At 37.6% G+C, this 26,958-nt stretch overlaps 2 protein-coding genes across 5 annotated transcripts; one reads left to right on the top strand and one right to left on the bottom strand.

The window, feature by feature from the left end:
- The first annotated feature begins 234 nt into the window (after positions 1–234).
- mtus2b (microtubule associated tumor suppressor candidate 2b) lies at positions 235–15,381 on the top strand. Of its 4 annotated transcripts, none has more exons than XM_032545555.1 (14): positions 235–353; positions 536–719; positions 1,036–1,215; positions 3,664–3,807; positions 5,526–5,624; positions 6,521–6,693; positions 11,187–11,253; positions 11,540–11,754; positions 11,885–11,990; positions 12,067–12,140; positions 12,224–12,322; positions 12,404–12,523; positions 12,835–12,935; positions 13,891–15,381. In XM_032545555.1, the coding sequence occupies exons 1-14, from the start codon at positions 258–260 to the stop codon at positions 14,096–14,098; spliced, it is 1,866 nt and encodes a 621-aa protein (XP_032401446.1). In that variant the 5' UTR covers positions 235–257; the 3' UTR covers positions 14,099–15,381. The 4 variants fall into 4 exon arrangements, with proteins under 4 accessions (XP_032401446.1, XP_032401445.1, XP_032401447.1 ...); XM_032545554.1 differs by having other exon boundaries at positions 6,506–6,693; positions 13,891–15,378; XM_032545556.1 differs by lacking the exons at positions 235–353; positions 536–719; positions 1,036–1,215; ... (1 more) ...; positions 5,526–5,624; positions 6,521–6,693 and adding an exon at positions 8,798–8,957 and having other exon boundaries at positions 13,891–15,373.
- A 425-nt stretch (positions 15,382–15,806) lies between these two features.
- Positions 15,807–26,223, bottom strand: slc25a15a (solute carrier family 25 member 15a). Its single transcript, XM_032545667.1, has 14 exons — positions 25,875–26,223; positions 25,637–25,702; positions 24,887–25,145; positions 23,911–24,051; positions 23,644–23,819; positions 23,413–23,571; positions 22,785–22,903; positions 20,946–21,063; positions 19,429–19,532; positions 18,628–18,700; positions 18,436–18,518; positions 18,137–18,340; positions 17,478–17,612; positions 15,807–17,360 (listed from the first exon to the last, which is right to left on the bottom strand). The coding sequence occupies exons 2-14, from the start codon at positions 25,689–25,691 to the stop codon at positions 17,169–17,171; spliced, it is 1,818 nt and encodes a 605-aa protein (XP_032401558.1). The 5' UTR covers positions 25,692–25,702; positions 25,875–26,223; the 3' UTR covers positions 15,807–17,168.
- Positions 26,224–26,958: the final 735 nt, after the last annotated feature.

Raw genomic sequence — 26,958 nt, 5'->3', positions numbered from 1 at the left:
CCAAAAATGTGAGACCAAAAATCATTACATACATTCGAAAAAGCACACCAGCAAAATCACAAGACACCGACACCCAGTCTGAAGGCTTGACAAAGGCAACTCAACCACTATCTTCTTCTGGTGCACAAGCTGAGAAGGATTCAAAGGGGGTTCCTCAATCCAGATCCACTCCGGTGCTCAGCTCCTCCAATGTACTGTTTGACAAATATCGACAGGAGTTGCAGAACGCAGGGTACTATCCGCCAGGCGCAGCTCCGATGGGCGTGAAACCTCCAGGGAACACCGCACCTCAGAGGGTGAGCGGGAAATCAGAGAGCTTTCATGAAGAAATGTCGAAGAAATACGTCCAAGAGGTGAGATGTAGATTCTGGATTTCATCTATTCCTAACATACAATGACAATCAAGATGTAACATAATCATTCTCCCTTACCCTTTTCATTTTTTTCCCCATTGCATCCCTCAACTTCAATATATTCATTGTGAAAGGAAATGTAGCTCTTGTGACAGTAATTGGTTGCTAATGTCCTTCATCAGCATCTTTACCAAGACGGTGGAGGCGTCTATCGTTCACCTAGAACTCTGAGGCCTCAGCTAGGTTTGGGGGCAGTCACCAGGCAGCCCGCGGCCAAGACAAGAGTCCCGCAAATGGGTCAGAGGTCAGCTCCACTATCCTGCCGTGCAGCAAGCGTGTCCACCCCAGGCCTCCAGGACCAAACAGGTAAGATGGTGGAAAGTTAACCTCCATCCGTTTGAGAAATCTTTAAAAGGTTAACATTAGGACTTTCTGTCAATATTCATTGCATATTTCAACTCTTTCAAGCCCTATTGTGCTTTGGTGCATGCTGGTCTCTTCTATATTGTGCTCTAAATTTCTGAATAGATGTATTTTTTACTAGGTTTAGGATTTTGTGCTGTTTATTTATTTATTTATTTAAATTAGATACATTTATGTCACCACAATTATAACCTAAAAAGGGAACCCCAGCTTCATTGTGTTGTATTCCACATGGAAAACCACATATATTTCTGCCAAGGTCCAGAAATCACACCCAAAACTGTCCTGCTGAAGTCGGGCCAGTCCGGTCTCCGTCCTCCAGGCTTTTCCAGCCTTCCAGCTGCTCGACTAGCTGCTTTAGGCGTCATACGCAGCTCCAGCGCCTCATCGTTGTCCAGCAGCCAGTCCAACGACAGCTGTCACAACGACCAATGTCACTGTAAGTCGTGAAGCTTTTTCTATTTGACTGTGCTTTGATTATACAGGCGCAAGTCAATAAATTAGAAAACTGTCGTAACATGTTTTATTTCATTTATTTGAATAAGAAAGTGAAACTCATATTCATTAAACACAGAGGGATTTATTTAAAGTGATGACCACTGCCTTACAGTACTCATGAAATTTAGAATATCACTTCACACAATTAAAAAATGATTTTATTCCAGAAATGTTATATTGTAGCAATGTTAAAAGTTTGTTTTTCTCTCTCTACAAATGATGTGGTTTAAGTGGTTTTCTCATTAAATATTGGGATTTTGTTTGTTTTTTAATATTGGACAAACAAACTGAACCTAAAATGCTTGTTAAGATATACTGATTAACATCACAATTAAAGCTTACACTTCTTAATATTCACAAATTTGCATCTTAATATAATAGAATATCAATAAAAAGTTAGTTATTTTCAGTAATTCAAGTCAAGAAATAAGACATTCTTAGATTGATTACAAAAAGAGTGCTGCAGTATTCCAAGTGTTTCATAATTACAGCTTACAGCAAATGCCCCAAATTGATGAGCGATCAATTTGTAAGATTTATTTAACTGTGATCTATTTTCATAAAATGATGCTTATTAAAAACTGTATTGTGTTCCAATCAATTTATAAAAACTTTGTCTTTTGGCTGCCAAAAACATAACTTTGATCCATGCATGTATGGTCTCCTGAAAGTGTGCTGTAGTAAGATGGCAGCAATACAATTTTAGCTAAAATAAAAAAAAAGAAAAAAAAACTGAACATGCTAACCAGAATCCAAGAGTTTGTTGCAACTTCTAATATAAAGGTACCAATCAGAGTTCCCAAGGCCTCTAACTACTCATCGTGTTGTTGTTGTGGAGGTTGGACTAATATTGCACATGCAGCCAAGCATGCAAACAACAGCATAAATTGCTGTATAGCTCTGCCTATTAGTCAGTGCTCTTCCTGGCTTGGTATCAGCTTCAGTTAAAGGGAAAATGTGCTGACTCTCCCAGGTGGATTCAGACTGCTGCAGTGTGAAGAGATGCGGCAGTCCCTGTGAAAGTATCACACACACCTACAGGGTGTTCATTTTAGAACCAGACTATATTAAGCTGCAGCAGTTGTAAGATTCAGGCAGTTAAGTGTGTAGTAGTGTACAGTGCAATCTGATCTGGACTAAGGTCACAGTAAAGATGCTCAAGGGCAAAAGACTCCGTTTTTTTCAGTTTGAAAGTGTCACATTACCTGTAGAAAGTGGAGTTGTGTCAGCACAACCATTGATTTAGCAGCTGAATGTTTTATAAGTAATGTAATCTGTCTGTCTGGTTTTTGACTTCCTGTTTACGCAGACATAGTAAACTTTAATCTAGACATGTTTGTATGTAAAAATGGTTAGAAACAACTCAAATTAAAAACTAGAAATGCACTAAGTAGGATATTCCTCGCATTTCCAATTTCACATTATTACCATAACTTATAGTGTAGCAGAGCGTAAGGGGGAGGGTGTAAGCAGTGCATACTCAAGCCTGATTGACAGTTCTAACTGAGACCTTCCTCCTGGCTCTGATTGGCTGTTTCTGAACAATCAGTGTATTTCTGCAAATGGCAATAGTACTACAGGGAGGAGCTTCATTTTTTTTCCTTTTCTGTCTCATTTTGTACAATCATGACAAAGTAACAGTTTTAACAAATATGTATAAAACATTTTTTTTTTTTCATAAAAGATACATATTGCAATTTTGACCAGGAAAAGCATCCTGCAAGTTTCTTGTTAATAGTTTCAAATATGGTTATTATGAAGGTAACCACATTTAATACATAAATTGTATTAAAGTACTGGCTGTTGGATGGTACATTTGAATATTGAAAGTGTGAGTTATTATTTTTTACAGATTTTTTATTGAATAAATATTAGCAGCAAAATGATTACCATCTTGCTGCTAATATTGTATTCTCTTAAAGAAAATGTTTTTTGTTCATATTTTCTCCACATCTAAAACTGTTCATAATAATAAAAAAAAACTGAGATGCAGTAACATGTTTGCAGCATTTCTTTTTTGTGCTCTTGGTAGTTCAGACATTTAGAACATTCTCTACAGGAATGTCTTTTTAAGCTGCTGGTTACACAGAAACTGAGTAGCAAAAATATACAACCATCTTTGGTATATTTTACACCAGAGATGGTTTTTGCATCTCTGGTGCAAAAACCAGAAATGCAATAAAAATGTTTGCAGCAATGCTTTTTTGTGCTTTTGGTTATTTAGAAAATTTGCTACTGGAGTGTCTTTAAGCTGGAAAGAATTCTTCTTTCGATTTGAAATCACATTAACGTCAGCTTAAATAGTCTAGTTTTCCTCTGCTGTGTTTTTCCAGACATACCTGCAGGTAAAGCACAGAGATTCACGTTTATCTGTCTCCTTCCTTTGTAGATCCCTGCTCTGGCGGTGATGAAACACTTCCACACAAAGCCGTCATAGACAGTGAAACCTCCCAGGCTAAGGGCCGGGTTCAGCCCTCCAGCACTACGAGTCTGCAGAATCGTAACCTATCACCCCAACATGGCTCCTCCCTTGGTACAGTCACACATCGCACAGACAGGAGGAAATAGTTTTCCGATATCCAGTTTCAGTGTGTGTGCTTGTGAGCGATTATCAATTTAGAGTAATCCTGAGGTGAGATCACGTTATTTCCATGCCTGGATGTGAATTTTGACAGCTGGTTTAGACCTCGAGCTGTGCCGGATCATTTGATTTTGTCACCAAAAGAAGCCATAAAAAAAGAAAAATTGCAGAAAAGTGCTGCAAACCATTTCTTATTTCTCTTTAATGAAGTTTGCTTTGTATATTTTTAGATAAAGCATTTGAATAGCACTGTTGCCTTTTAGGAAGAAAGAGTTAGGTTCTGGGATCTCTCCTCAAGCTTCTTCCCAAACACATGACCATTTGTTAATTGGTCTTTATATAGTGAATGTGTGTGTGCACGTTTTTTGGTCCTGCTGTGTTTCTGTACTGCCTTGTAACTGGTGACGTGTCCAGGATGTACCTCTATCTCCTTATCTAATGACCACTGGAAATTGGCACCGGCATCCCCTGCATGCAAGGACAAACCGGCATAGAAAATAAATGGATAAAATGACTTTTTTTTTTCTTACCCAAAATATTTAAAAAAGAAAAACAGAACTAATAATTAGGCTTTTCATAGAGCATTGTGTTTTTGTTGAGAGGTTTTGCTTCATTTTCTGCTTTTTTAAGTTGTATCTTAGCATGATATTTTAAAACCAAAAACAGCAATCACAGAGTGCTTCCTTTATGATCAACAATGTCTTAATGACCAGTTTCCTCACTAATAGTCTAATTAAGGATTTCTGAAAGAATGTGCAGAAAACACCACAACTGCAGGCCTCGGTGCTGTTGTAACTACTGCTTAGCGCTGCAGTTCAGAAGTGATGCAGCACCACACACTGCACTTCCTTTATACTCCTGTAGGAGGCAGTGAGCTCGATCAAATTCCTCAAGTTAATATTTGATTTGAATGTTGGAAATCATCACCATCTAGTGGTTATCTGTGTAATTGGTAGCTGCCCGGTTCATCTGTACAGGTCCCCTTTTTAACCGGCATTGTATCTACCATCATACAATTATTATTTATTCAAGGCAAATATATTTTAATGTTTTATTTTAATGTTTTTATCGCCTTTCATGAGATTTACTAAGTCATACATTTAATTAGATTACATTTATAAACTTAAAGTTTCTTACACAATTACACTCTTTAACAATTCTCACATGAATTTAATTAAATTTTGCCCAGATTTTAAAGACCAATGGAAATTGGTGTGAAATTCAGTTTCAGTTTATCAGTCTTAGCTAAAAAATTGTCTCTTGTACTTATGCGTTGCCTTTGACTGGCCCATTTTAGTACATAATCTATAGCTGTTGAAATATTTTTGTTTTCACAATTCTTTTCTGAAAAATTTGTATGAGTTGAAAAGGTTTCAGTTTTGATAAAACCTCTGGTTTTTGACATGTATGCCATGCTGGGGTTTAAGCCAGAGGAGGATATACCTTGAAGCAAGCAAACTCTAAGAAAGGACATCCTTCTAAATTATGTAATGTATTCTTATAGGTAACCCATTATGTAATAATAATGTTTATTCTTTACTAGAATCTATTTTGGAACTCTTTTGATGTAACCTCCTAATTTTTGGCATGTATTCTATGCTTTGGGAAATCAAAGAATGCTTTCATCTTGGACATTTTGCAGCAGATCACCAGTTTTCTATTCTACACAGTGTCGAGGACAGACCTGCAGAAGGACACAGAGGCTGTGTTCTCACCAAGATCTTCCCCTAAAAGATGTGCTGTGGTTCCACCAAAGCCACAATCACCCTGTGAGTCTGTCATGTCACACTGTTCACACTTCAACCTTCTCTCTGCTCTACACACATAATGTACCCACAGGTTGTGTCCTATACGATATGATGTCATCTTAAGTTTGTTCCATGTCAATTGCTGCTTCCGTTCCTTTAAAAATTTAAATTGCGTTCACAATCTCTGCTCCTCATTTCCTGATCTTACACACGGGCGACCTGATGTTGTCATAGCAACAAGCTACAGTAGCAGTAATGCTGCTATAGCTCCCTCTGTGCCTGTTCTTCCAGCTCAGATTACATCAGTGCTCGCCACCAATTTTGCTTTATTCAGAGACCACTGAGACAGAGAAGCGGTAGTAGCATATAGAGTTGCAGTACAGTGAACAATGTTCCAATACAAGACACACATTATGCGGTCCTACTTGAAAAGTAGGAAGCTGCTCCTCTTTCCACAATGTGCAGAAATAGATCTTATTTCCTCTTCCCTGCTTTGGGATTTGCCAAGAAAGGAAAATTAATTATACAAAGCAAACAGAGCTCATCGTTGTAAAGTTGTATGACTCATTGCAGTTAGTACAGGTGCACCCCATTAGTTTATAATATCATAAAAAATGATTAATTTCATCAGTTTAATCTAAAAAGTAAAGTTCATGTAGATTCAGAGGAGTCCAATTAGTTAGATAATGTTCAAACATACAGTGGTGAACTGTATATTATGTATATATATATATATATATGTATATATATATATATAAATTTTTATTTATTTATTTTTTTAATCTGAAAAGGGGGCCATAGTTGCAAGGAAATATCATTGATTAGTATATTTCCTCTGATCATTTTTACTTTGACTCTCATCTGAGTCTAAGCAATAACATTTTGGTTATCTGTGCTCCTAGCTCGCGGTCGAACAGCAGCGGTTCCTCGGACAGGACGGTGTCAGGAAGTGGACCGGGCTCTGATCCAGCGGCTACAGGAGCGATGTGAGCAGCAGGCCCTGCAGCTGCAGACTCTCCAGGTCCAGCTGAAGAAGGCCTCTCTGTGCCTGGATGTTTTCAGCATCACCACTCTGCACTTTTGTGATAAGGTAGGCTCTGCAGACATAAATACGCCTTTAGAGCTAAGATTAGATTCTGTCAGTTCTATGTGAAAAAAAAAAAGTTGCACGTAGGGTCAGTTAGCTGTGATGTCTAAGATTTAGGAGCTTTAGATAAGTAAATTGGTTTTTAGGGAAGAAGGTTAAGAATATGGTTGAATTAGCTTTCTTGTGTTGAAGGAAGCTATGGTTGAAGCAAACAAGATTACACACTATCACTTCATAAGGACAATGCACAAATTTTATTGTGTAAACAGTATCATCATTGAACTTGCTTCCATTTAGATTCCCATTTAGCTGCATGGTTGTAAACTCTCTATGACCAATAGTGTCTGACAGAGCCAACTGAGAGAATCTCACTGTGAGCTTCAATACAACTACAAAGCATCCAACATCCCTTTGTTCAAAAGACACCTGTAGCATCCAGTTGCTACTGTCAAAGCAAGTTCCTTTGATTTCTTTAAATCTTTTTTTTCACATCAAGTGTGAGTCTGCAGCATCAGGGCTCATCAAACTTGAGGACTTCCAAAGGTTTTATATTTATTTAAAATGGGAAAAAGAACACTAGTTGTATTTTGCTTTCAATATATAGAGTGCCATATGGAAGCATTTTTACCTCCTAAACTTTATGACATTTTGATATGATGTCACAAACTTTTGGTGTATTTTAGATTTTTTATGACAGGTCAATATAATAGTTAAAAGGGAAGTGTAAATTTGGGTGTTGTTTATACTTAAACAATAACAAGAAAGCTGGTCAGAGATTAGATGACAGAAAGATGAAGGGAAACAAATACAGAAAATAATAGATATTAGAAATATCTTTATTATCCCTCAGTGGAGAATTTTAGGTGTACCACTAGCAAAATAACAGTCATACAGATTTGTGCTTCTATTATTGGATTCGAAATTAGTTGTGCAGGTAAGGACACCCTACTAAAATCCAGATGTATTTGAAGCCAGAGGAATTGACATAGAGAGCCTAATACAAGTATGTGCCACACTTTTCAGTTTTGCAGTAAAGAAAGGAAGTTGTAAACAAATTTGAAAGTAATTGAACATTTTTCTTCCACTTCACAGTTTCGTATTTCACATAAGAATCGCATTAAAATACACTTGTAGCATATATACTGTATGTATAAGTTTATGAATGATATGTGACACTACATGAAAAAGTTAAGGAAGCATAAGAACCTTTGCAAGTATTTACTGTTTAATGCACTCAGATGTTTCCACTGTGTGATTTGTTGTAGATTTTTTTTGTGCTTTGTTGACTCTGGGCTGCTTTGCAAATACATTAGTTCAAAATCTTCAGTATGTAAGAAAGTTAAAAAAAATTCCAAATTAAAGTTCTATACCAAAGTTTGTTTTTATGCTGATATAATAGTAGAGGACACATTCATTCTCAAAGAAGCCTATACTGAAATTTGGACTGTGAAACACTTCGGGTGTTCCCTAAAAAATCTAAGGAAAATATAAAAGATATTTCAGTTAATTTCCTATTATACTTATGCAAATGCTAATAATGGTGCTGTGTGTGCTGCTTTTTAACTATTGTCTTGTCCTTTTATCTCTTCCTTTGATTTTATTTTATTTGTCCTACTATGAGCCCAACCCATTATGAGTAGATTAGCTCATTCTGGATTGAATTAAAACCCCTTTTGATTAAAAAGTATTAAATGTTTTAAACTGCGCTTGGACTGAACTATTTAGGCAGTTTTTGTCAGATGTATGCTGTTGTGTAATTCTGCAGCTTCTGTAGGAGAAAAAAGAATAATAATAAGCCAGTATTTCCCGCTAATCTGAAAATCTATGCATTTATTGATCAGGTCACTCCCCTGTTTCTTCGTCTGCCTTCAGAGATTCAAAGATGCTGTGTGCGTGTGTCTGGGTGTGTTGCTCTCTGTCATGCTTATGACTGTGGTATGGGGCGTGTTGGTGGGGGGTTGAGAGGAGGACAGTCAGAGCTGGGCTGGGTCTGGCTCTCTTTGTTCCAGTAGAGAGAAATGATGCTCGCAAACCAAGCAGCGAGGTGAGCTTTTGGTCTTTCCCTTCTCTCCTCTCTTCTCTCCCTCTCCTCCGCCTGCCTCATCCCTCCCCTCTGCTTTGACATTCTTTCTGCATCTTTCTTTTCACTTCCCATCTGTCCCTGCTGCCTCCCCATCAGGCTAAGGGATGCTGCCGTTTGCTAGCCTAATATGGGCCATTGCTGCTGCAGGCTTCATTTTCTCCCTCTCTGCTGTCTGGACCAAACGGTAAAGACAGTGTCTACTGCAGGCAGTAAGCTTGTTTTTGTCCGGCACCGAGGATTCCTTGATGCATTTGTAGCTTTGCTCATGTGTGTTTGGTGCTGTGGGAGTCTGAATGCGTGCGTCTATATGATCATTATGTTCACTTGTTTCCTAGCGACAGAGCAGGCAGAGAGCAAAGAGCTAGGGAGGATTGTGCTGAGTCAAAGCTGCCTGAGTTTCCAGGAAGACGGCATGGAATAATTTTGCAGCTGTGCTTCATTCTGATATAATAATTTCAGTGTTGGGGTGTGTTTGCATTTATCGATCAGATTCCTGTGTGCTGTGTCAATGTCTCTCCTCTCCTCCTAACATGTGAATATGCTTTGATCTAAACTCCTCCATTGTAAACTTGCTTTTCTGTCAAAATGTGAAACTTCATCCAACTTCCCACACAATTGATTGCATATTTTTTAGGGGAATTATTATCAAAACAGCCGGATACAATCTACTCGACATATTTCAGATATTTATTTGCAATAGGTTCTGAAAACCATGTATCATTTTCCTTCAATTTAGTAATTCTGCATTACATTGTTTTAGTCAAACACAAAACCCTGAAAACCCAAATTAACTGTTGCTATACTGTGAAAAACAATGCAAAAGTCCAAGGAATACAATTACTGTTGCAAAGCACAGCAGTTTTTAAATGACTTCTGGATGAAAGTTTCAACTTTAACAAAAGTTGAAGCTTCCTTGTTAAAGTTGAAACTTTAACAAGGAAGATTTTTTGCAGCCTCTCGTGTTCTTCCTGGCCTTTAAATTGTTACAAGACAAAAACTCCCACCAAATAAGCAGCTACACCACTGAAGCTAAAGCTGCACTTAGGCTGGAATAAATGACTGCTTCAAGTTAGTTAACTCTGTTTAGTGTTTTTCAGAAACTTATGCTATTTTTTCCTCTGTGTAGCACTACACTAAGGGTATTTAGTCAGACATACAGTACAGACCAAAAGTTTGGACACACCTTCTCATTGAATTCAATGAGAAAGTGTGTCCAAACTTTTGGTCTGTATTGACCAAAGGTTTGTGGTCAATGTGTGCCAAAAGTTTGGACACACAGTTGTGTCCAAACTTTTGGTCTGTACTGTATGTAAAAATGTATCTATTAAAAAATTTCACTTTACCCCCCCCCCGAAACATTACATAAAAATGTATTGGTATTCTATAAGGAATAGCTTGTCACCGCCCTTTACTCTAGATGGTATAAAATGATGCTGAACATGTTTCATCCCTCTTGAGATCATTCCAGTCTCTTAGTGATGATTTTCTGCTGCATAGAAAACCTCTCAGATGGTGACATCATTTCTACTGGGACATACTGTTGACCGTTTCATACATTTTTCAAAAGCTCCACTTTGTTCCCCTCTGAGTCTTTCTCTCTTCAGGATTGTTGAGTTATTTTTGGATTAGATATTTTTCTGCAGACATTAATTATGATCAGATATCTTGTTGCTGTCTTTTATCTCTCTCTCTCTCTCTTAAAAAACCTTATTGGTTCATTCATAATTTGGGCCATTCAACACCTACAGGTGTGTGCCGTACAAATGTGTTGCAAGATGTTAACCTCTACAAAAACCTCCTAATTGCCCCATATTGGCGCAATGCATCTGGGGTCTGTTTAGCTAGTTGAAAAAAGTTTAACGCAAGCCTCGTACCTCTCAGAAAATGCTTATAGTTGTAGATAACTTGAAATTTTTAAGACATTTGCTATATCTGTAAAGATAGGGTTGATAAAAAAGATAGAAGTTTATTACTGGAACTTTTTTCATCATCAGATAATTACATTATCTGATTATCTCTATGTTATTACTGACAGGAGGCACATCAGTATAATAGCACTGATGAAATACTGTATATCTCTGCTACCAATTACAAGATATTTTTAGCAATAATTTGAAGTAAATCAGGTTTTAATCATCTTTTTCTGTTTTTCCCAAATCTGTTCTTGTTAGATCTGGAACATTAACTTTTAATGTCACATTTTCCTATTAGTCTCTCAATAAATTTAAGTTTAAAATAGTTAAAACTGTGACAGGCAGAGCCCCCTGAGGATCCAAGCTTATCTTCCTGCCAATGTCTTGACCATTATCTATCGTGCTGAACATGATGGAAATAAAATTCTTTCATTTTGCAGTTTGCCTATAAAATACATCAGTTTGTCTCCTTGAATGTGTCATGTTCTGTTTCATTCCAGAATGAGAGCGCCATTGTAAAAGAGAGGGAGCTGTCCCTGGAGCTCGGCAGAATCAGGGATGAAGTGGGTAAGTGGAAACCTCAGGGAGCCGGACTCCCAACATGTACGTGATGGATTACCTCTTCAGAGAAAAGAGGAGGTGAAAACCTGAATTTATAAGAGTTAAGCACTTTTCAATTACACAACTGCATAAAATGGGTTAAATAAACATGCTAACCAGAATGGTTTATTTAAAATCCACTATTTATGAGACGAGGCATAGTACTAAATCTATTATTTTGAACATTTGATGAGTAGCCAATTACCAACATTTGAATCTGGTGAAGTCAGTTTCACCTCTGTATGTTTTCCAGCTGTTAGCGTCGCGCACTGGGAGCAGCTGCAGCAGGAGAAGGAGGATCAGGAGCACCGTTTTGAGGCTGAGCTGCAGGGGCTGCAGGCTCAGCAGCGGAGCGAGCTGGGAGCGCTGGAGGAGAGGCTGAAGGCTCGGCACGCAGAGGAGACCGAGAGCCTGCAGGCCCATCAGCGAGCTGAGCTGGAGGAGCTACAGTTCAGACACCAGGAGCAGGTGCAGCATGCAGAAACAGACTCTAATGTCTTCACTTGCTCAGGATTTTAATGATTTGGCATGAAAACTGAAAATGAAGAACTTTTTGTTGAAAACAAAACTGAAAAATGTTTCAACATTTTCTTTGTAGCTTGAGGAGATGACAGAGAATCATGAGGCATCCTTGACAGAGATGGAGACAGCCCACAATGACACTTTGGACACTTTGCAGGAGGAGCATGCAAGGACAGTAAAGAGTAAGAAGCACTTTTAAAAACTTCTCCTGTGCGTATTCCTCAGTTTGAGACGATAATATGTTATGTCTTTTAAAAGATCTGAAAATGGCTCATGAACAACAGAAAAAGTCTCTAGAGGAAGAGTTTGAGAAAATCAGACTTTCACTCCAGGTATGCGTTTTTTCATTTTAAGGTAAAATTTACCACCAGAAAAAACCAAATCCCTTGCAGATTTGTGTGCGTTTGATTTCCAGGATCAGGTGGACACGCTTACCTTTCAGAACCGCAGCCTGAGAGATCGAGCCAAACGCTTTGAAGAAGCTCTTCGTAAGAGCACAGATGAGCAGATAGTTGTAAGTTTTCATGATGCAGAACACTATAACACACTGACAGCTCTGAAAATACCTGCAGAACAAACAGCGCTTCTCTTTCAGGACGCTTTGGCTCCATATAAGCATATTGATGAGGACCTGAAGAGCCTTAAAGAAGTTCTGGAGATGAAGAATCAACAAATTCATCAACAGGAGCTGAAGATTTCTGAACTGGAGAAAATAGTATGCTTCAACTTTTAGTCTGGATATTTTGTAAAGTAACAACAATGACTTTTGAGTGTCTTATTCCTAATTTTTTTTGTAATATTAAATTAAACATAAAGATATACTTGAATTTGATTAAATTGCTATGCAATTCTATCCTTGCAAGAACAGTCAAATAGTAATGGTCTAAATTAAATGATTATTACGTTCGTTACCTTTTTGACTGTAAAATCAAATGGCATTACCATCTATATCATTCAATGGATTCTAATGCTTTAACTTATTTAAAGACTTTAATGTTTTGCGCTGTTTTCTCCTGTGTTTTTGAGCAGGCTGAAAAGAATGTGCACCTAGAGGAGAGACTGCAAGTGTTGCAGCAGCAGAACGAAGACCTGAGAGAGCAGATAGACAAGAATCAAGCTGTGTCCAGGTCTGTTTGTATGTGCATTTAAATTATACATAGGTAATAAGGTTGAGTTCAACACTCACAGCGCATTGCAAAAGTTTATTTCGCCTTTTATCACATTACAACCATAAAGTTAAAAACTGAAAAGTCTGAAACTTGTTCATGGAGCCAGTTTTTGCTATAGTTACAGTTATAGTTATAGTTGGCATATGTCTCTATCACTTTTCCACTTCTAAAACCAAATTTCTGCAGGTTTTTCAGTACAAAATGGCTCTTGTTGAGTCGAAGGGTGAACATCTGTGAACATCAGTTTTTAGGTCTTGCTACAAATTCAGGATTTTGACTGGGCCTTTCCAACACATGAGAATAGTTAGATTAAAACCATTCCATTGCTGCATGTTTCAGGTCACTGTCCAGCTGGAAGGTGAACCTCAATGCCATTCTCAAGTCCTTTGTAGTCTGTAGCTTTTTTTATAACTGATTTTTCTGCTTTATTTTTTTATCTCTGCAGAAAAAAATAGCATTACACCAATCCACCATCATGTTTTACAGTGGGGGTGTTGTATTGCGGATGATGCGTGTGTGTATGTGTGTTAGCTTTCTGACAAACACAGTTTGCATATAGACCAAAAAGTTTCATCCATGTTTATTGTGTCCCTTATTTCGGTTGACACTGACTAATTGAGACTTTATTTTTGTCTCTCTTTTTTTCTCCCATCAGTGCCGAGAATCTCTGCAGCTCCTCCAGAGATTATCTTAAAAAATATCTAAATAAATGAGTGTGAATAGAGATGCATGCCGCATTTTATAGACATTTTACTGTCACTTCAGTAATGGATGTCACATAAAATCTCAATAAAACACACGTTTGTGGTTGCAGCATCACAACAATGTTAAAGGTTTAAGGGGCATGAACACTGTAGCTATCAAAATGACTTACATTTTTTACTTATGTTCTTTTGTCCCTTTTCTACTTCAGGCAACTCTCTGAAGAGAACGCCAACCTGCAGGTGCACGTGGAGATGGAGAGCAAAGAGAAGAAGCGTCTGAGCCGCACCAACGAGGAGCTGCTGTGGCGTCTGCAGACAGGCGAGCTGAGTCCACACATGACCCCCAGCTCCTCCCCCATCCACCACCCAGCCTCTGGACCGGGCTCCCCCGCCCGCCCCCACTCCTACCACCAGTGACTGTTTGTACCAAACATCTTATTTTATTAGTGTTTTGTTTAACTCTGAAAAAATGTTCCTCTGTTTTAAAGGAATATTATACAATCAGTGGACAAAGAGACAGTAATATGTTCTGTTTGTTTGGGGAGAATCTCCTCTCATTTGATGCATTTCCAAAACACTTTTTTTTTTCTTTGACCTCATGAATTGTACGGATAATTACACAAAGAGTAAAACCTTAGCATGTTTCTCCAGCAGGTGAAAGTTCAGAGAGCATCGCAGTGCCTCATTTACATGTTATCGCCTCCATTTACATTTTCATCTTCTCCTCCAGCTCTCAGGATGATGGATAAATAAGACATAGTAAACTCAAAAAACATGAAGCGCCTTCAGTCATCCATTCCCTCCCACCAGCAAGGTCCACCTGGGGGTTGGCAGTATTATCAGAAAAAGCCAACTTCAGTTCTTAACATTTTCATGTAGAAACATTTCATTTATCATGAGTGTATGATTTATACCAAGTCATCTAACCCCAAACCATTTATAACTCCACTTTACTGCCAATACAGTGTATGTATATTATGAGTTATTACGTGTGTAGACTCTGTAGATGTATGACTATCTTTGCAGCATGGGTTGTCTTCCGATTAGAACAGATTTTCAGATTATTTCATGTATGTATGATGATAAGAATTAAAAAGAAGCACTTCAACATATTTTGGAGAAGAAAGAACCCTCACCCTCAGTTGAATTAAAGAAAAGGTAGTCAACTCACACAAAATAAAACCACCAAAGATGAAGTTCTTAAACTATGACACTGCATCAGTTACATGCTTGGAACTCAATGCAGAACATTCATGCTTCAGACGAAGCCCCTTGAGTTTTTTTTACATTTTGGGATGTTTCAAACACAAACTTGAATGTTTTTATTTGGATTTCATGAGCTGAAAGCTGAAAAGTATGCCATACATACTGTATGTAAGCTAAAAAAGCATACATGTAAGATTCCAACATATGATTATTCCTTCATCTAAACCATTCCAATGTAAATCTGGCGATGTGTTTAGGGTTACTGCCCTGCTGGAACCTTTTCATATTCCGGCAGGTTCGTCTTTAATTTAGCGCCATTCATTTTCACATCAACTCCGATAAGCTTGATGCTGCTACCACTGTGTTTTCACAGTGGAAATAAAGGTTCTTTATTCAACCTTTATTTAACCACGATAAAACTTCTTGAGATCTCAAGAAAATTTTATGTTAATACCCAATTGCCTGTATTTAGATGAGATTAAATCACATATACATACCATCAGTAACTTCAGAAGTCTTTTTTTTTTTATTTGCGAACTACCAATTTCCTTTCATTTTACAATTATGCACTACTTTACATTGGTTTATTATATAAAGTCCTAATAAAAAACATTTAAGTTTGTGGTTGCAACGTGACAAATTGTTGAAAAGCTTAAGGGGTATGAATCCTTTTGCAGCAGTAACAGTTTGCTTTATCTTTTCTGCGCTCTGTTCAGTGTTCTTCATATTTCCATATGTACAGTTTGAGCAGCTAAACCAATTATAAAGTCTCTCCACCATATCTGCAGTGTTCCTGTTTTGCAACATTTCCTGAGTCACTTAGAAGCAAGAAATGAAAGTCTGATGCAATCTTACCTCATTTTTCATTGTTTTGATTAAGCTCAGGATTTGAGAAAATGCATAAGTCATCAAAGGGAAGCAACTGCCATGGTTTTTATTTTATTTAAATTTCATTTATTTTATTCGTTCATGTTTACATATGGCAACCAGCCGTCAGAAGTCTGTCTCAATAAACATTTCTCTTACACAGGCATTTAGATGTTAGAAGTAGGTAGAAATGTTTCAAAAAGGTCTTAGAAAAAAATCACTACTTAAAGTTGCAGTGAGTAACTTTTAGAAACAATATGCTTTTTACATGTTTATTAAAACATGAGACAGGCAATCTGTGAAAAATTGAGCTCTTCTGCCTTCTCCCTGCGGTCCTACTGCCATCTGCAGAAATACTCCGCTCAGTCAGAAACAACCAATCAGAACCAGGAGGAGGGTCTTACCACTGTCAATCACCCTTGTGTACATGCAGCTCACACACTCCCCTTGCTCTCAGCTAGTTTATCACACTGGAGCCTGCCATGAAAGCTAAGGCTAGTTAGCATGGCCACTGATGACAACAGATGAAAGATTTTTCTGTAACAGTAAGTTCTTTCCCATTGAGCAGTGCATACACGAGCTTGATTGACAGAATTAAGACCCTCGTCCTGGCTCTGATTGGTTGTTTCTGACTGGAAGCGGTGTATCACTGCAGACAGCTGCAGGACCACAGGGAGGAAACGGAGGAGCTCAATTGTTTCCCAGATTATCTGTCTATCTGTTATGCAAAAAACTAATTGATTATTATAGCTCCCTACTGCAGATTTAAGCATTACAGTATTTCATTTATTCATTTCATCTATCGTAAAGTGTGTAAACATGTTTAAAGCAGGTATTTGGCTGTGGCTGCGTTTATTGGTAGATAAGATAATTACGTTTATTGGGAAGAGGATTTGTTGTATTCCGACAGTGGAAGTTGCCTTTTTCTACATCAGGTACTCCGATTGCACTGATTGCCTCTGTGTCCTGTGGACACCGTCTTGTACACATTTAATGAATGAATAAGAGTAAAAGCTTTTGTTTACAGTTTTCATGCAATATCAGAGAGAGGTCGCTGCATCACGTGGATGTTGTTACTTCTGTGGATTGTTGTTAAAAATGATTGTAATCAGATACTCCAGAGAAGTTTCCATGAAAGCATGTCTTTATAAGTTTGCTGTGAATTGTTTTTGTTTCTTGCCTACTTCATTCGCTCTCCTCTACTGAAACTGTAACTTAGCTGAGGTTAATAATGAGAGGCTATGGCTGTGTATGTTGCACTTTGTATTTAATTATTAAATCACAATAAGCATAATAAGTACACAAAAACAGTGTTTGGTTTGTATTTGCATTAACGAGTAGCTCTTTTTCCTCCCTATTTGAAACATGCAAACTTACTTTGGGACGAAAATAATTGTGCAGACTACACGGTTCATCACTTTTTCTGCATGAAACTCTGCATCATGTCTATGGGCAGAGGGAAGATGATGGTGGAGTTCTTCTCTGCGGCGATGGAATTGAGAGTCTGCAGGTATCGCAGCTGGAGAGCAGATGGGGCTTCATCGATGACTAGAGCTGCTTCTTTCAGAGCCCGGGAAGCATTCATCTCACCTTCTGCAGCAATGATCTGAAACAGACACAAACAATAACCAGCCTTGCAACCATTTCCTACAATTTTTAAAAAATATATTTTTAGTGATGTAGAGTGTGATATGGAAAGTAAATCTTCCACTACTGCTCTCACTTTAGCCCTGGCCTCCCGACTGGCCTCCGCCTCTGCAGCCATGGCTCTCTGCAGCTGCTGAGGCAGCTTCACATCCTTGATCTCCACACGCTCCACCTTGATCCCCCATGAGTCGGTGGCTTCATCCAGGGCCTCCTGTATGAGAACAAACACTCCTTCAGCTTCATTTCAGAAACTCAGATTAAATTATTCGAAATATTTTGAGTAAAGATATTTTTAAGGCTGCTATTACCTACATAAATACTCGGAAATTTTAGCATTCAATACATTTCGCATGCAACTACAAAATATTTCCCTCTACTGGGACTTTAGTGGTAGACAAACTCAAAGCAGTGAATAGTTGTGAAGTGGAAGGAAAATGATTCAGTTTTTACAAATAAAAAATAAATGGTGTAAAGAAAAAACTCCCCTTTGCAGTTTGCCACAAGCTATGTTGAGATTACAGCAAACATGAAAAATGAATTTAGATTTGAACAAAATTTTGAAAAACCTGCTCTATATCATTTTTCTTACTCCTCACAATTATTATTTTCTGTTGGTCAGTCGTAGCAAATCTTAATATATTATAGTTTGTCGTTGTTGAGACAGTCACTATGTTTCCATGGGATTGTATTTCATTTCAGTACAATTGACCATTTGTCTCTTGTCTTTTATCTAACCTGCATGCTCACTGAAATTCCTTCTCTGTCAGACAGTAGTTCTGAAAGGTTTTTGGTGCCAAGTACATTCCTCAGAGTGGTTTGAGCAAGCAGCCGTGTGGATGAGTGTGCATTGGACACGTTGGCCACAGCTGAGATGGGACAGTGAATGCGGAAGTAGACAACTCCATCCACGGACACAGTGACCGAGTCTTTGGTCAGGATCTGTGAAAGAATACAGATACAAATGAACAGTACACTGGAAGGTTTATTGGAAACACATCCTGGCTTTACATTTTATGTACAAAAGGAAAACAGACCTCTTGTGGAGGGATATCAAAAGACACAGTCCTTAGATCAACTTTCACAAAGTTATCAGTGCAGGGCAAAACAAAAAATAGGCCTAGAAAGAGAGAAACATCAAACTGCATCAGTTTCAAGTTCAACTTTTTTCTGAAAATCAGTTTCTGGAATGATCTGGTGTGTACAATCCGTCATGTAAAACTACAAACCTGGTCCTTTAGGTTTCCGATCGGTGATTCGCCCAAGTCTGAAAATGACCGCTCGCTCATACTCCTTTACTATCTGGACACCAATGACAGCAAACAGTGTAGAGAGCAAAATTATTCTGGGAAGAGTTTTTACTTCTTGGATGTAAAAGCATTCACATTCCTTAGACTTTTTTTCACAATTTTGTCAGATTACAATAAAAAGTATGCATTTTATACTATATTTAGCTCCATCCATCTTTCATTAATGCTGCCACAACATTTTCTCTGTGGATAATGTATGTTTTTTTTATTATTATTTAGGCTAAAATTCTTCGTCTTCATCTTTCAGCAATTGTTTTCGTTTTTCCACTGTTTTGTAAAAGCTGGATTTTTTCATGAACCTGAGTTGTTAATCCCCACACCTCCTCTAGCAATGGCCCTCTTGGCTTCTTCTCTGATAAATGCTCTCATTGTTTGACTTGTCAGTTTAGGTTTTTGGGTGTTGTTCTATGATCTAATCCTGCTCTACACTTCTCAACAACGGTTTGCCCTGTTTGCTCTTTCTTATACATTTTGTTCACTGAATTGATCTAAAAATCCTCAGAGAAAACAGGATTATCTGGTTGCACCAGATTTCATTTAGGGGTATCCGAGGAAAGGGTACTAAAAACAAATGCATGCCACACTAAGGTTTTTATTTTTTGTAAAAGTAAAATGGAAGACGTGTATGTATTATTTTCCTTCCAGTTCACAATGAAACCCTCCACTGTTTTGGTCTGTTGCATGCAGCCTGATCAGCAACAAATAAGAACATTTTCTTACCTTGACACACATAAACAACGTGATTGGGAAGGTTAGCGCTATAAACAGGAGGGATATAAATACCAGCAGCCAACCAAAACATTCCAACCTCCCTGCATTTTTATCTGTGGAGAGAGAGAAGTTCAAAGTACAATGGGAAGTGTCTGCTTTGTTAAAGTTAGATTCTGTTCGATAAGCCATGAAAACACACATCTCTTGTAGTAAGATTGTTGATGGCAGATTAGAAAGTAGTACAATCCAGTGGGAGAACACAGAACATCCTCGCTGTCACGTAAGGGCTGCAGTAAATTCACACATCTCATTTGTAACTAATGATGTAATTAATCTCACAGGGAAACTATGAAGACCTAAAGGTTGTCTCAATCAAGAGATGTTTCGCAAACCAACTGATATATCATTGTAAATTACTGTCATCATTTCTAGTAACACCAACAAGGAGGATTTGTTTCTCATCTCTTTTGAATTTCTTAAGATGCTGCTTTTTGATATCTTGAGGCCTACTTCATGTTGTCATGCAGGTTCTAGTCAAATGATTTCTTGCTTTTACAGGTAATGTGCTAACTAGGGCTGGGTCTGACTAGTTTAATTGACCAAATTGACCAGGTTTATTTGTAGTTAATTTTTCAGTTGAAAGAAAGGAAACACGTTTTTCATATAGGATCAGGTTGGTTTGGATACCATTTATGATTTTATGATAAATAAAATCATGATTGAAATTAGATTTTTGTATTTAAGTGGGTTATCTTTGTATGATATTAAAATTTGTTCAAAGGTCTAAAAGATTTAGAGGGTACAAAAAAGCAAAACCTGATTAAATCTGTAAACGGCAGCAAATACTTTTTTATTAGGCTGAAAACAAAATCTGACAGTTTAAGTCAAACTAGGCTATAAACGGTTTTGATTGCTTTTGTTTAACTAATTTTAGTGATTTTTAGTGTTTAGTGATTTTTATTCTCTCGAACACAGTACTTTGTGGAGGGGAGACAAAAGAGTGGCTGTTGGTGATTAAAACCTCCACCTCTTTGCTGGCCAACATGATCAAGGCCGGATTTTAAGCAAGAGGAAAATTCCTTACTGTCCCATCTCTTATTAATTTAGAATAAGAGGTGCTGTATACAATTGTACTTCCATAGCTTCATTTAACATTTCTGTGCAATCATAACTGGAAAAAATGTACATACTTATCCCAGCTAAATTTTCAACACAGAATGTGAATTTGGCTTATGGATGAAAAGAAATAAATCAATTCAGTAAGTGAGGGTAGAGCTAGTGAGAAATATAGCAGCCAATGAATGGTGATCTAGAACACTAGCCATCAAAACGTAATTTAATAATAACATATATTACAATGTAAAAAAATACTTACTTTAAAACATGTAATACAATAAAAAGATAAAAGCAGACATTTGCCTCAGAACAATAATTCATTTTATCCCCCTCATTTGGAGCTAACGAACATTTCAAACCTACAACATGTATCCATAATGGTTATGGGAAGATCTTAAAAAAGTACTTACCTTCAACATTTTCTTCACTGATCTGAAGTTTGCGTGGAGTAACCATCTCCACTGTGCTGGATGTTGTTGAGATCATTGGAGAGAAGTCTGACACTTGGAGCTGCAGCGGCACACTTGTTTACTTCCCTCCTCTGTCTGTGGGGTGTGGTCTATCCATTTCTCTCATCCTGCCTTGTACAAATCTATTGCTGTGGTAACCTGAACCACAGTGCATCCAGCCTTTGCATGTTTTCCGCAGTTGAGAACTCCAAATTCAGTCCTCTTGGTATCCTATTATCTTCTTGCCCTTGCAGGATTCGGTCACTTGTTGACTGCAGATGATGAATAAATAATCACGTCCTGAAACATGAGGCTTTATGTGGTGAGACAGCGTGACCATTCTCTTGTTTCACTTTAACGAGAAAAAAATTAAGTCCTTCCACAGAAATGACTTACAGAAGTTTATTACTTTCTCGCTAATGTCTTTTTCATCGACTGCAAAAAGGAAATACAGCCTTTTCACAACATTAGGGGTGTGATAACCACATTCATATTGTTCACAGAGAAAGTAAGAAGACTTGAATGGGAAATTCAATAAAACCTGTTGACTCTAAGCATGTCACTTAGTTATCTTGGACTGATGAGAAATATTTCTGTTAGACTAGAATAAATTCACTGATTCACTTTAATACATAAGCAAGGTTCTCAAATTATTATATTTTGCCTTAAAATGTATAACCCTTTCACTCCCCAAACAGTAAAATTTCATTAAACAATAAAGACTTCACATTATTTTAATTTAGAATAAAATACATAGTCAATTCAAAGTCTTCAAGATGCCGATGACCTTTGGTTGCAAAACAAGTCCAAATCAACATTAAGTTTTTTTGCCAGTAACCTGTATTCGCTTTTATTGTCTCTAAACTTTGTAACGTGCATTATCGGGCATACATCTCCACTTTGGTGTCATCCATATCTAAAAGCAGTCAAGAAGATGGACATGGTTTTATCCACAGTGTGGCTGCTAAACAAGCCACACTAGTTCAGTTTATTTATTTATTTATTTTTAGCATTTTACTGTTATGACCTTTGACATGGCTGAGGCTTGTGGAGTCTGAGACAGAGTTTGAGTGTCTTTTGAAATTTCTTTGAGCACTGCACATCAAACTTTGTGATGTCTACTCCTGGAATGAATGATAAATGATTTTCAACTTTAGAAAAATCCTTCTTAATGTAGAATGGACTTCGAATACTATAGATATGGCATTATGGCAAGATCACCAATGATGTTTATCTTATGGACATTGTGTTAAAGACCAGCTAAATGACAGAACTCCAGGTTTTGATGAGCCGCTAACACTTGATGATTAGTTAACCTAAAGGCTGCCTTCTTCCAAGATTTTCCCAAATGTAACTTGAGAAGGCTACATAAAGATGTATTTTTAAACAAAAAACATCAATTTTAGGATATGCACAATGCAAGATATTTTTCCTGCTACAAGAGCATTCCTATTTTCCATTAGAACTAATTTCCCTGCTGGGATGAATAAAGTACTTCTATTCTATTTACATACAGTAGTTTGCAAGTAAAAGGTCTATGCAAATATTTCATTAGAGGAATTTACGTTTTTAGAGTTTTGACATTTTATGAAAACTGAAGAATTGAACTGTTCAGTCACTTTGATCCTTCAGTTTCGCTACAGTTAAACAATTATTGCACTTGTTCTAATTATCCATTGATTAGATGAATTTTTTTTACATGTTCATACCAAGTAAAAAATATGAAGCCATGACATGAATATTTGTATTAAAACTTTATTTAAAATGATTTTGACCAAACATTTTGTATCATCCCTATCAGGCCCCCACTGTGTCCATCATAAATTTACGGCTGAACTCATAAGCTAGGAAGAGCGCTCCGTTGGCAGGGAAGGTGCGTATCATGGTAGGAGTCAAACCAGAGTACAGAGCCGTGAAACCTGTAAGGCAGAAACAGTCAAACAGTGGCTATAAAATGCAAAACCTGTACAATAGTCTTACAGTGAGACATTATCCTCACAACTCCAGCAAGTTTTTGAGTTTCATCACTCATTTAACTTGTAAGTTAGCTTTGCCGCATGCAGTTTTATGTTACTGTTTAGGATAACATGCATTTATGACATTCTGCACATGAATATGTGTGACATTTTTCAATATATTTTCAAACATCTGCTATATTAGCAAAGCTGTATATAAATGCAAAAATGATTAACAATGTTAAATATTTGTGGTTCTCATTGCTTTAGGGCTTAATTTTAGATCTTGATATTTTAGACTGCAACAACTGAATGTGTTTGTCATATAGTATCTCCATAACTCCAGCAAGAGAAACGTGTGATGTTGTCTCTATTGGGGATTGCTGTGCTAGCTATCAGCCATGCCCAGTATTCTACAACTGCTAACTGCATTTGCTGTCAAAGTAGGCAAACATTGCATCGTCAAAGCTTACCCTCAGTGCGTATAATACCCATGAAGGTCTTCATGAAACCCTCTTGCCTCCCAGCTAAAGAGTAGACTTGAATCCTAGACTTCACACAATCTATTGGATAGACCACTAGCCAAAGACAAGCCCCTCCAAATCCACCGCTGAACATAAGTGGAAGAATGCCTGCAAACAAAGATGTCAGTTTGCAGAGTAGCTTTAAGCACAGACATCAAAACTAAAATTAAATGAACCTACCTATACTGTCTTTGTCTGTCCCCATATGGTGTGCAAATGTAGTCCGACATACTTCGTAGGCACCAAAGAAGCAGAAGTAACCTGGTATTTCCCTGACAATGGTTGAGGTGAGTCCCTGGTAGAAACCCAAAGGACCATTTGTCCTCAGCACAGTCTTAACCACAGACCAGACGGTGCTAATGTCCCACCACAAATACAGAAAGGAAAGGTGAAATCAGCCAAAACTGAAAATGCTTTGTATATTCCAACATCTCTGATGAAACGGACCTTCGCTGTCCTTTTGCAACTTTTCCAGTCTCCTCCATTTCATGCATGGCCTGTAGGCGACATTTCACCAGCTCTGTGGGGCAAATGGCCATGGAGGAGAAGATGGAAGCTAAAGACCCTGCAGAAGCTTTTTGGACATCACTGAACACAAACAGAAAATGTTTCAATGTATAAAGATGAGTGACAGTCCTCAGACACAATGGTACACATTGATGCAAAGGTTGAAATGACTGCTATGAATTTGCACAGAATAATCAAGATTTAATATGCTTATATTCTCACATGTGTGTTAGGTAACAAGAATCAACTTTAGTTAAGTGTTCTTTTAGTAATTAGTCCAAAAATACTTTATTAATGCCAAAGAAAAATTAAGAGGTTTTTCTAACTCATATTATCCAAGTTTATTCAAAAACTGTACAGGGTTAAGAATGTTCTAGATTTCATGAAGAATTCTTTCTTCCAAAATAATCTCCAGAGGTCCTACAGTACACCCCAGAGCAGAACTAGACTTCTAGTCAAAATTATCAGAAATATTGTGCACCTAATGTCTTAACAAATAAATGTTTCTTAAATATCAATATTGCTTGCTACAAGTTGGAAAAATTGCGGGAGCTCATTAAGCCATAAGATCCTGTTACCAGCACTTCTTCAAAGAGATCTGCAAATTGTACAGATTTTAAAACTTTACAAAACATTAATGTGGTGGCCTAACAGTGTTTTTCAACCCTGGTCCTCAAGGCACGCTGCTCTGCAAGTTTTAGGCATTCCCCTGCTTTAGCACACATGATTTCAATAGATGGCTGACTAATGGGGTTTTACTGAATTGCTATCATCTGAATGTGGTGTGTTGCATGCTAAAACATGCAGATCAGTGTTCATTGAAGAACAGGGTGGGAAACAGATGAACAAATATATTTGTCCACAGTGAAACTTTTAGTTGAAATAAAAGAAACAGAAATCCTCATCAGTTTCAAACCTGAGCTCTGCTCCTTTATCCATCCTTAACAAAAGACGGACAGTGTCCTGGCACAGGCCATAACTCAAGAAGAGCACCGCATTCTCACTGATGTTGGCCAGGAGGGCTGGTGTGGTGCCTTTGTAGAGACCACGGAGTCCCACCTGTTTGAAACTTGAAATGAAGCAGTGGATGAAGCCACGGTACATGCTGGGAAACGTCTGCATCTTCACCTTGATGGTGTCAAATGGCTGACCGCTTAGCACGCAGGCTGTACCACCTAAAATAGGACAGTTTAAGTTTTACAAAGCAGAACAAATATTTTCTACTTCACCATTAAAGTATATGTAAATATGGCTAGGAAATAATCAAGTTCAATTGTGTTATATTGGACTTCTATATTACAGATCAACAAACAACATGTCTTAGCAAATAAATATCTGAAAAGTGTGTGTGGCACACATTTGTATCCAGCTCTCCGGAGTAAATATATTGTAAAACGACCTTTCACTGTGATTAGGGACCGAGATTTCCTCTTTGTAGTGGCTTGTAGAAAACTCCAAATCAGAGCTCTTATTGGTTTCTTTCAACAAGTGCTTTTTCTTGCAGCTATATCATAAAAGGCAGACTTGTAGTGGCCAAAATTAGCATTCTATCACCCAACTGTAGATCTCTGCATAACTGGTCCTTAAAAAGCATGAATATGTAGTCTAATTCGACTGATATACCTTTAATTAACAGAATGAAGGTTTAAGAAAATAATGAACTCACCTGCTGCTCCTGCTGAAAAGTCAATGAGTGCCTGTATTACAGGATGTGGAGCCATGATGATGAAGCCTGTGTACATATAAACAAACCTGAGGGTCAAATCTTTTTTTAATTCATAAAAAAGAGTCACAAACCCTAGAGCCCATGTAACTTTAGAGCAGAAAAAGAAAAGCACCCAGTAAGAGAATTACTCTTACTGGGTGTAATTCAGCCAGTACATACCTTTATATTTCACACTCACCTGTTCTGTAGTCACCTTAACTCGGATTTAGAGTATGACAGGTAAGACGGTGTTATTTGTTAATCGAAGCGTTACTTTACTTTTTGTCCCCACAAGAACCACTCAGGTAAAACTGTTCACCCCACTTTCCAGGAAAGGTTAACAGAGCTCTCACACAGCCCGAAGAAACGAGCTAACGTCGGTGCTCCGTGCTGAACTTCCGTCTCCCTTGAGCCCTGAAGATGTGGCGCACACCCTACGTAAGCGCGTCAAGAGACTGATATCAATGACAGAAGACAGAAATGAGACGCTCTCTGAAAGTAACATGGAATCAATTTAGACATGACTACAAAGGTTCGGAACAGAAAGTTAGTATATGTTTTCTGTTTATATATTCTCGTAAAGCCTCAAACTCAGAATGAGCGAAATAAAATCTACTAAACCCTCTAGTGACAGAATAGGTTATTCGAACACAGTTGAGATTGTAATACCTAATATTATCCACAAGATGTCAGCAGACTCCACGGATGCCTTGAAATTTGTAGTTACTAACTCTATCTATCTATCTATCTATCTATCTATCTATCTATCTATCTATCTATCTATCTATCTATCTATCTATCTATCTATCTATCTATCTATCTATCTATCTATCTATCTATCTATCTATCTATCTATCTATCTATCTATCTATCTACCGAGCATTTTAGTGCAAAATAAGGGTAGTCGAAATTACTTGAATATCCTTATTTAGGAATATATATACATTTTTAAGAATAAGTTGCTGTGCTGATGCTGTGATTCATAAGGGGAGGAATAGAATGCAAACCTAGCAAAAAAAACATAGTTGCATAATAAATCAGCTTCTTTTTTTATGCTGCTGCTTCTCGTTTAAGATTTCTCATTGCGTTTGGATGTTTGAATCCACCATTTCCTGAGATCCAGTGAAATATGAAAGTATTTGGTAAATGGGTTGTCCTAATTTCTTTGTGCAATATGGTACAATTCAATTCTATTCTATTCTGAAAGAGAGAGCTGGAGAGAGAAAGAAAAAAGAGAGAGAGAATGGGAGAGGCAAACAGAGAGAGAGAGAAAGAGAGAGACT

The sequence above is a fragment of the Xiphophorus hellerii genome, chromosome 18 (genome assembly GCF_003331165.1).
Source record: "Xiphophorus hellerii strain 12219 chromosome 18, Xiphophorus_hellerii-4.1, whole genome shotgun sequence".
NCBI lineage: Eukaryota > Metazoa > Chordata > Actinopteri > Cyprinodontiformes > Poeciliidae > Xiphophorus > Xiphophorus hellerii.
The sequence above is the reverse complement of the archived record's forward strand: the minus strand, read 5'-3'. Positions and strand labels throughout refer to the sequence as shown.

Coding starts and splice junctions, on each gene's coding strand:
- mtus2b (XM_032545554.1), top strand. CDS start 258: ATGGGCGTGAAACCTCCAGGGAACACCGCACCTCAGAGGGTGAGCGGG. Junction 11,254..11,539: donor CAGAATCAGGGATGAAGTGG/GTAAGTGGAAAC, acceptor TATGTTTTCCAG/CTGTTAGCGTCGCGCACTGG. Junction 12,524..12,834: donor TTTCTGAACTGGAGAAAATA/GTATGCTTCAAC, acceptor TGTGTTTTTGAG/CAGGCTGAAAAGAATGTGCA.
- slc25a15a (XM_032545667.1), bottom strand. CDS start 25,691: ATGGCTCCACATCCTGTAATACAGGCACTCATTGACTTTTCAGCAGGA. Junction 18,701..19,428: donor CGTTGTTTATGTGTGTCAAG/GTAAGAAAATGT, acceptor ATTGGTGTCCAG/ATAGTAAAGGAGTATGAGCG. Junction 17,361..17,477: donor GTCGGGAGGCCAGGGCTAAA/GTGAGAGCAGTA, acceptor TGTCTGTTTCAG/ATCATTGCTGCAGAAGGTGA.